General features: G+C 54.2%; 1 protein-coding gene across 1 annotated transcript in view; it reads right to left on the reverse strand.

Moving 5' to 3' along the window:
• The window catches only part of LOC113812456 (uncharacterized), a 504,081-nt gene that overhangs the window by 1,589 nt on the left and 492,492 nt on the right, over positions 1-10,000 (reverse strand). The window contains exons 23-27 of the mRNA XM_070139852.1: positions 8,434-8,585; positions 8,024-8,273; positions 5,529-5,732; positions 5,115-5,224; positions 1-2,955 (exon numbers count right to left, since the gene is read on the reverse strand). The exon at positions 1-2,955 is cut by the window's left edge and continues 1,589 nt beyond it. Of these exons, the coding sequence (XP_069995953.1) occupies positions 2,670-2,955; positions 5,115-5,224; positions 5,529-5,732; positions 8,024-8,273; positions 8,434-8,585 (1,002 nt within the window). The 3' untranslated portion in view covers positions 1-2,669. The remainder of the gene's footprint in view (positions 2,956-5,114; positions 5,225-5,528; positions 5,733-8,023; positions 8,274-8,433; positions 8,586-10,000) is intronic.

Consider the following 10,000-nt stretch of genomic DNA (forward strand, 5'->3'; position numbering starts at 1 on the left):
GACTGTGGCTGGGAGAGAATTGGTTGACTGAACAGAGGCAGCAGCTTCTTTCTCCTGCGCCTTAAACTACTAAGGTACTACAACCCACCCAGTCCTCCGTCCTTTAGTAAACAAATAGGAAAACTCTAATCCATCCAGATATTTTTTAATCATTCAATCAAACAACTCTTACAATTTTTTCATATAAAATAAATATAAAGTTTAACCCTTTTGTAGTAAAAATCATCATCCACGTACAAAAAACAACGCAAACCACTGAATACAGTAGAAAAAAGCCTTTGGCATACATTACTACGTAAATTGTAATCATACACTGTAAAATGAATAGAATAGATTAATTTTCTTAATTAGCACCATAAGAAAATAAAACAAATCTCCCATCCTGTTAAATAAAGGGATATGTTTGAATAGAATAAAATGCAGTGTGAATAAGGCGTGGTAATGTTCGCCGCAGAATGAACCCTGTCGACATGGCCGTCCACCCGCGTGGAGGGCCATGTCTCAAACCCTATATAAAAATACCTAAATTCCTTTAAATTCTCTGCGTGTCGAACACGCATTATTCATCCTTCTTAATACTTATCATCCTCATCAAAACTACAATTGCTGGTCGAGAAAAGGGGACGATGGCAGCTCACATACATCTGAGTGTTCAGATCATCAATTTTCATTAAGGCTCAGTAACAAGCCTACTCAATAATCGTTTTGTTGTTGTTAACGTCCATTCCCCTGTAACTCTGCTGAGGCAGTGACCTTAAGGCTACGATGTTGAGGCGCGAGGCGGGAGTCTCGCAAGTGGTCGCGGCCGTCGCTCTGTCGAATTGTTGCTCGTCCGCCCAGTCTGCCGACGCGCCTGCACTTTCAGCGCCGCGACCACGAAGAATCCCGCCCCGCCTATTGTTGTTGTTAGAGCAGGAGCTGAAGAGTCGAGCCTACACTAGGGTGTTACATGCCTTACCTTATTTACTTTTTATCAAGGCTGATATACATGGTGTTTAATGCCGGACCCTAAAATGGTGGTGTCAGCCTTTACCCACACTGGTACGGGTATGGATTTCCAATCCCTTATACCTACTTCTGCCTGCCCTGGCAGAACGATCCTTGCACCCTGGATACGTGCTCCAAATGCTGGGCCTTATGATAATGGCACCGAAAGACTGGGGCAACAGCATGTCTAAGGACAAAGAGCCCTGGTAATGGGCGTGTCCGTGCTGTGTGTGCACCTCGAGTCTTGGGCCATCTGCAGGCCTCAACAAAGAGTCGAAAGTGGCGGGGCGTCCGTGCGCCCACCATGAGCTTTCTGCTGACCAAGGTTTTTAGACTTTGCTACGGGCAGGCGTCCAGTTCTCGCACAGGACAGATGCTGGAACGTTTAGGGTCGCGGTCCATTCCTGGACTATCGGTTGAATGTCCAGATGAGGTGTCTTAAAAGCGACTGTTCGCTAAAGTGTCGAGATCTTTTCCGGCCGTCTGTTGGGCACCCTGAGGACAGGATGAGCCGCAGGGCCCACGAATTCATGCCTTCAGCCGACCTTACTGGGATCATGATAGTAATAGAAGTGGGAGTCGGCGGCGCCTCCAGCACAGGGCGTGGTATCAGGTATCGAGCAAGGCAATGTCCGCGGCACTGACCGCAAGGGTCGCCTGGCGGCCTCCATGCAATGCCCGCGCCTCCGTGTCTCCTGGCGAGGCGCTTCTAGCCTTCTCCCGAAGGAGCCTCGGCTACCCACAAGTCACAAACGAATCCGTGTTGGTTCCCGCAATGCCGGGTAGCCTGGCTTGTCATAGTACTGTGGGAGATGGCACCAACATGGCACGACCCGAAGTCATGCGAGCGCCCTGGCACGCACCTCCCGAGGGCGGCCGACCGCGAAGGGCCGGCCGCCTTAGTAACCAAACCCTAGAGGGCTTTGGTCAGACCTATATAGCAAACACCATTCGAAGAATTTTCAGTATACATTTTCAATCACCCTAAATCATTATATATATATTTTCAACCTTTTCTAAAATATCTTTACAGGGCCTAGTTTAAAATATTCACACTGCTTTAATTAGAATTACAACCCAGTATTGCTGGGTACACATACATATATATATATATAGATGTATCTATATCTCAAACACACAACACATCACCCTACTAGACATGCAGCGTCACGCGCGCCCTTGCACCCACGACTCTCGTTCCTAGACACTACGCTTCTCTTCCATCCACACACATTACCAGTATATATATTAAGTGTATACAAAAATATTTGACATGACGTAGTGACGGGTTTGTGGGCGTGTGTGAGTGAGGGTTGGGGCGCTGCCGCTCCCTCGTGGGCGGGCGGCGCGAGCGGGGGCTTGCGTCACGTCCCGAGCAGGGGTCCCGTCAGAGCCTGCAGGGCTTGCAGGGCCCCAGGGCATGCAGGGTCACAGCCATCTACACCTGCCTCGCTCATCCCGGCCCTCTCTCTCGCTCGGCCGGCGCGGACGCGCGTGCGCCGACGCACACGGGTCCCGCGCGGGTACACACGCAGCGGGTATGAGGGTCAACCGACCGGGGTATCTGCACTTTGCCTTCATATGTACACCAGGCCATGGTATGTACATCGTGGCGGGGGTTATGTACACCTGACGTACAGGACAGGTAAGAGACAACAAATATACAGGGGCGGCCGAGTGCCTCAGACGGGCGGGGGGCCGTGCACGTAGCGCAGCTGCGGGCTCAGGGACAGGTTGAGGGTGTTCACGTGGTCGCAGCAGTTGGGCTCCAGCAGGCACGCCACGCAGAACAGCAGGAGGAGGGCGGCCTGGAACGGCAGAGCCGCCCGCACCACTCTCCACATCCACCCACGGCGCCCACTACTCACACTACGCCCACATCCATCACGCCCACTCAAGGCACAGTGACCTCGGCGCTCCAGGCGGCCTGTCCGACTCCCCTTCGTGTCCTTGGTCCAGCTGCGTCTCCTGAAAAGGGAAAAGCACTCTTTAGCAACCGGTGCCACTCGGCCGGGGCCTCCCGCGCTGTCCGCCCGCAAGTGGCTGACTGAGGCGCTGGAGACATCCCTGACTGTCACATGAATACATACTGAGCTTCATTTTACAAGTATATGGAATTCAATTGTGTAACCTGTCCCGCGCTAGCCTAAATCTTGCTTTTTCTCCGCGATCACCACTTCTAACATTTCACTGGACCTTTCTCTTAAATTACAATACTCACACACTCAAGCACAGGCAGGCAGGCAGACAGACAGACACAGACACCCACACCCACCCAAACGAAGACAGGCACACAAACAAACACACACACACACACACTAAGTGACCGCCGCTGACCGAGCCAGAGCAGGGGGGGGGGATTCCAGGGGCTCCGCCATCCGCCCGCTATTTATTGCCTCTAATGTACCACAAGCAAATCCATTTTCCGCCGATTGGTCTATACATGATAAAACCGAATCATTGATCTGTAATGACCTCCGAAAAAGGTGCGGGAACGGCATCCGCCAATCAGCGGCCGCCGCCCACGTCGAGTCCCGCCCCCTTCCCATGACCCGGCCAATCATGGTTCGTTTCACTTGTCACCTTCTGTTTCGCATTACGGCTGGAAAATCCCCGGATAATACGAGATGCCGATGTGGAGATAATGCACAATCGGCCGCAAATCTCCCCGATTGGCGGCGTCGAGACGATTGCAAATCTGGCCGATACACGCACCAGCGGGCCTCCCCCCCCCTCTCCCCTCCCCCTTCGGCGAACCCTCCACCCCCCACCCCCTCGCCGACCCTCCCCTTCGTCCCCTCTCCTGCTCCTTTATCGCGCTTACTTCTTTCGGTTTTCGTTTCCCTATCTGCAAACAATGACCTCCTGGCAATCCATTCGATCCCCTTAATAAGCGAGCGTCGGCGAGGAGCACACAGGAGTTTACTGACGGAGAGTTACTTACGGCCTCGCGCTCGCCGACCCTCGTTTCTCCGGGATGGCCTCCTGGGTATTTCGGATGAGAGGAGGGGGGGGAGAGGGAGAGGGAGGGAAGGGAGGGAGAGAGAGAGGGAGGGGGGGAGAGGGAGAAGGAGGGAGGGATGGAGGGAGAGAAGGAGCGGAGTGGAGGGAGGGAGGGAGGGAGAGAGAGAGAGAGGGAGGGGAGGGAAGGAAGAGAGGGAGGGAGGGAGGAGAGGGAGAGGGAGGGAGAGAAAGTGAAAGAGAGAGAGAGAGAGAGAGAGAGAGAGAGAGAGAGAGAGAGAGAGAGAGAGAGAGAGAGAGAGAGAGAGAGAGAGAGAGAGAGAGAGAGAGGGAGAGGGAGAGAGAGAGAGAGAGAGAGAGAGAGAGAGAGAGAGAGAGAGAGAGAGAGAGAGAGAGAGAGAGAGAGAGAGAGAGAGAGAGAGAGAGAGAGAGAGAGGGGGAGGGAGAGAGGAGAGAGAGAGAAGAGAGAGAGAGAGAGAGAGAGAGAGAGAGAGAGAGAGAGAGAGAGAGAGAGAGAGAGAGAGAGAGAGAGAAACCGGGACATAAAGAGGCGAAAAAAGACAAGAGACGGTCACAGAAAGAGGGGGAAGGGCGGGTGTGTAGGGGGGTGGGGTAGAGACGAGAAAAAGAAGAAGTACCCCTTGACTGGTCTTAAGAAGGATCGTGACGGCGCTATTAACGTGGCGTCTTGTCCTCTCCTCCGCTGCTCACCATAACACACCGCAGCCTCGCCGTGTGCACCCGAGGCCTCCTATTTATCTCCCTCGCCAACGCAGAGGCTACTGCTTTCGTGCATCGCGCTTCGGCGATTCCCCCCGGCGCGAGGCTTCCCCGGGGCGCCTGCTTTCCTCTTTCGCACAATGCAGATTTCATCCCCGTCTTGGCTTTGTCACCTTCGTACCTTTTCTATGCCCTTTTCTTAACTGTTAATTGTCGTTATTATCAGAGAAAAAAGCAGATGACAAAGTGGATAATTTGAGGATGAAAAGTCTACATTCGACTACCCTGAGTCTCTCCTACTTCATTCCGAACACAATTCATAATCCAAATCCTCCGACCCTCCTCCCCCCCCAACCAACACCCCATCCTTCTACCTCCCCCCCTCTCCCCCTTCACCCTAACCATCGCGCCTCCTAAAATCCCAAGATCGTCGGGTCCTTCCTTACCTTAGCTGCGGGGACGTCTTGGCTTGGTCGAGGCTCTCCGCGGACCGCACCACCAGCTCTCGGCAGTGCTTCTGTAGGTCCTTCAGCTCCGACTCGGCGCTGGACAAGGTCTGCAAGGAACCGGAGACTTTATTATCTGCTCCCTCTCTCCCGACGGCCTTCCGCCCGACGGGTGATCAATCGCGTCTGGCAACACTGCATTCCGAAACACCCTTCCCTTCCCCCAATTAAAAGGCAGCCATGCATGAATCTGCCCAAGTCCGTTTCTTCCATTGAGACAATTATTTTCATTTCATTCCTAAACCTAAGCAAATATATCCATAATTTCTCAACGAAATAAGAACAACAGATCCTCCATGCGGGCACATGAAAGCCTTTACAATCGGTCCCTCAAAGCAGTCCAGAAGAGCTTACCTTAGTGATGGCAGCCCACGCCTGCGAGTTGGGGTGCAGGGACGCCTCCAGGTCCCTCGCCAGCCTCCTCAGGTGCGCCAGGCGTCGCTCGCGCTCGCTCAGCTCCTCGGAGGAACACGACTCGTACCCGGAGGTGCCGGAGTCGCTCAGGCACTCGTCCCCGGAGGCTCCCAGAGACGTCGTCGAACCCTGGATGTCTACGCCCTGCGGAGGAGGAAAAAAAAGGGTTACTTTCGAACTGGGTCACAGAATAATTTCAGGTCATGGCGTTGCTCGACTGAGCCTGATCTAAGCCGTAAACGTATATAGTAAAATTTCATAGAGTACAAAACATAAAGCAAATGTTGAAAAAAGCCGAGCCCCGAAAAGCTATCAAGTGCCCCGAGAGACACAGCGTGGCGATAATCGGTCTCCAGGGATAGCTCGCCAGGGACCGACGGTAGGCCTAGGAGCTCCGAGGCCTCCTGCAGGCTGAGGGATAGGCTGTATGGACAGGTGTTATGGGCGCCGCCGCCTCGGACTCACAATGACCTGCTTGCGTGAAAGCGTAATGGCCGACAAGGCGCGCAAATGGCCGCTCATCAGCGAGTCCCGGGCCTCTCCCAGTCACGCCCACGCCGCCCCCACGCCCGCGCGCCCCTGCCTCCAGTAATGAACCCCGCATAAATAACGACAAAAAGGTTGATTATCCCGGGGTATAATCCTCGCTCCCCCCCCCCTCCCCGGTCCCTCGGCTCCGGCCTTCGAGGGAGTCCATCGCTGACGTCCAGCGCCTTTGGTCGCTGCGCAAGTGTTCCTGTTTAGCTCTTGTATTAAATGGATGCTTTTCTCACTTCTATTCCACTATACCCCTTTTCAGTGATAATTTTTTTTACGATCTCCCTTTGCCTTATCCTCCTTCCCTCTATCTATCTATCTATCTATCTACATACCTTATTCATCTATTTAACTATCTATGTATGTATGTATCTTTCTATCTGCCCATCTATTAATCAACCTATCCATCTATCTCTCATATTCTAACCCCCCTCCCTCTCTAGACACACGAAGACCGAAAACACACACACGACCCACAAGCACATACGTCCATAGAGACACACGCGCCCCCACTCCCTGCCCAAGCGACGAGGCCCTGGCACGTTTTATCGCAAAACAAGGGTCGACAATTATCAGTTCTGACGGAGGAATGGGGGCTGAGGGGATGGGGGGGGACGGCTGGGGTGACGGGCAGGGGAGGGGGGAGGAGGAGGTCGTGTCCGTCTGTTTGTCTGTCTGTCTCCGAGGCTTTGATGAGCGCTGTCAACACCACCATTAGTCTCTCTAGGTGTTTAAATGGGGAGGGGGGCATGGGGGGGGGGTAGGTATGGATGGAGGACAGCGGGGAAGGGGGGGCACCTTCCCATCTTTATCTTCCTAACTATGGTCATTAGCAGATTGCCATATGTATCATATAACGCTAAAATAAACACACACACACACACACACACACACACACACACACACACACACACACACACACACACACACACACACACACACACACACACACACACACACACACACACGCAGCCTTTCCCGCTCATATTTTTCCCTCGATGACACCTCCCAATTTGTTGATTAATGTGGATGTCAGTAGCAGCCGAGAGAAAGCTCTCTCCCATTTAAATAAGATTGAGGAGGGCGGCAGACCCCCCGGCCGGGCCGATTCTGGAGGGAGGTGAAGGATGGAGCAGGGGAGATAAGGGATAAGGGATCAGGGATAAGGGATCAGGAGTAATGGATACGAGGTAGGGGATAAGGGGTAAGGGATACCAGGCACGGGATAAGGGCTAAAGAAAGCGATACGAGGTATGGGGTAAGTGGCAACGGATATAGAATGGGGTTTAGAGGTAAAGAGGGAAGGGATAAGGGATATGAGATAAGAGACAAGGAAAAGGGATAAAAAGGGTCATACACAGTTAGGGATATATGTGTCCAGTGTAGAAAATGTGAGACAGGAACACTGGTGAGAAGGGACAGAGAAAAGGAAATCGACGAAATGTTAAGAATGGGAAGAAAACCAGGAGGAAGAAGAAAAAGGAGGAGGAGAAGCAGCTGAATAATAATAATAGGAAGAAGAGGACGAATAATGAGAAGGAAGAAGTAGAAAGTGGTGGTGGAGGTGGAAGTGGAAGTGGAGGTGGAGGAGAAAGAAAAGGAGGGGTAGGAGGATGAAGACAAAAAAAGAAATGGAAGGCATCCGGCATACTGATGAGTGGTCACACTGGGCCGCCCGCCCGCCATCCCTCCGCCGAACAGGCCCAAACGCGCCTGACCGCCCTCCTCGCCAAGCATCCTGGCCCCAAGAACCACCAAGGCGTCTCGAGTGTTTAATGAGCCACAACAAATAAACAAGCCAAAAGGGAAAGTTCAGGAGGTTTGGGAATAACAACGAGGATTGCCTCGCTTGACCCCCGAAGTGACCTGGCAAGGGCGAGAGCACGAGGTCGGCCTACCTGCGTCCTGGTGTGCTGGAGGGTGAGTCTCTTCCCGGGCTGGGACTTGCGGCGGTCGTTCAGGAGTCTCTCGACGTCCTGCATGGAGGCGGTGGCGGTGTCGGTGAGGGAGCCCGTCTGGATGGCGGCGTCCAGGACCTTGAGGGTGTCGCAGTCCTTGCGGAGGGCGCGGCGCAGCTCCTCCGCCTGTGTCTCCCACAGTCTCCACGTGGCTTCCACGCCTTCCAGCCGCGACAGCTCGCTGCTGGCTCTGTGGGGGCAAGCGGGAATGGTTGACAAACAAACTGCAAGCATTAGAATTAATACGGAAACGCAAGCAAGATTCTTATACTCTCAACTTACGATCCAGAACCAAGAGTCTGCATTTCCGCCAAGACAAACTATAAAGAAATCCTTTAAAAAAAGCTTACCGTTTGTGCGCCTCGTCCCACAGCCGGTAGAGGTCCGCCACCTCGTCCTTGAGGTGCGCCAGGGAGTAGCCGGTCTCCGTCATGAACCTGTGGACCGCAAGGTTGATGCTCGACACCTCACCCTTCCTCGTCATCACCTCCTGCTGAAGGTCCTGCAGAGGGAACACAAGTCATGTTAGTGCTTAGGTCCGTGAATGGGGAGCAAGAATGAAACTGAGAGTGAAATCATATAACGGTAAACACCTTTAATAAAAAACAAATCAGAAGATATTACGAAAAACCCATCCCTATTACATACATAGCCAAATCACTATTCCTGCTATCTCTTATCAAGCTACCAGTGCGTATCCAAAGCATACCAGATGGTACGCCACCTCGCCCCCCCCGCCTACGAGTCAGGCATTGTTGCGCCGCCCGGGAATACCGTCACGCCCACAACGTCACACGAACTCGCTGCAACGATGCGGCCGATATTCTAAGCACCGGCGGCGGCTTGTTTGGGCCGAATTCTTGAGGCAAGGACTTTGGCTCCGGGCAAGGAGGACAGCGATCGCCCGGCCAGCCCCGCGCTCTTTATGCGTTACTGAAAAAGCGAAGTCACCGCAGAGGATCTCCGCCTTCCTGCGACCCCATCGCTCCGCGTCTCCAGTATTCCGCCGCCGTCCAAAGGGCCTCCCGGTTATCGGCCGGGCCCGCTTTTACACCGCCTCCCGGCCTTATCACGCCTCCCATCCCCTGCCTCGGATGCGCCTATAAATCCCGGGCGGACGCGGGGCCGTGCGGAGATAGCCATCGCAGGAAGGCCCCCTGGCAGGACGTCCCCTCACGTCTCAATGGGCATCGTGGCACCTGAGGAGGCCCCTAGCCACTAGGCCCTGGTGGCGCCCTACGACCAACCAGTGCCCACTGCCCCTCCTTGACCCGCGTGGCATTACGCCGAGGGTGTTGGTGGGGGACACCGCGCCTTCCTCGCATGCCCAGTAGAGGTGGTCATGACGGGGGTTGATGCCCCCCACAGCGCACCGTCACACTCGACTGGCCACCAACTGCCGTCCCCCGCCCCTGGCCCCCTCATACCCCCCGGCTCTTTCGCCTGGACCATCAAATTCAATACAGATGCGTCCAATGAAAATACTCCCATGCTACACAAAACTTTAAATCATGGAGACACTGCGTGCCACGAACGCATCCCTGCACCGTAACTGCTCCCATTACATCTGATCTTAAAACAAGGACGAAATGCACATCTGCACGCACTCGCACACGCGAAGCCAGGTAGAGTGACCTCCTGACCTAGCACACGCATAAATAAGAATGCGGGAGCGAGCGACCCTCGGATACGGGTAATTAGCGAGGTCGATGCGCATACTAACAGGGCCCGGGGACCGCGGCCGGATCCGCGAGACTATTTATCGGCCGTCGTGACACCCCGATCCCCGGGACTCACGTAATGCGTGTTGGGAGCTACTAATGCACCGCGCCCATCCATACCTGGTTCCGCGACAACAAGCGTTTACTCTGTGCCCGCTGCGCCCGCCACGCCCGCGCCGCCCCCGGGGCCGCCGCC

This window comes from Penaeus vannamei, chromosome 26 (genome assembly GCF_042767895.1).
Source record: "Penaeus vannamei isolate JL-2024 chromosome 26, ASM4276789v1, whole genome shotgun sequence".
In the NCBI taxonomy this organism is placed as follows: Eukaryota; Metazoa; Arthropoda; class Malacostraca; order Decapoda; family Penaeidae; genus Penaeus; species Penaeus vannamei.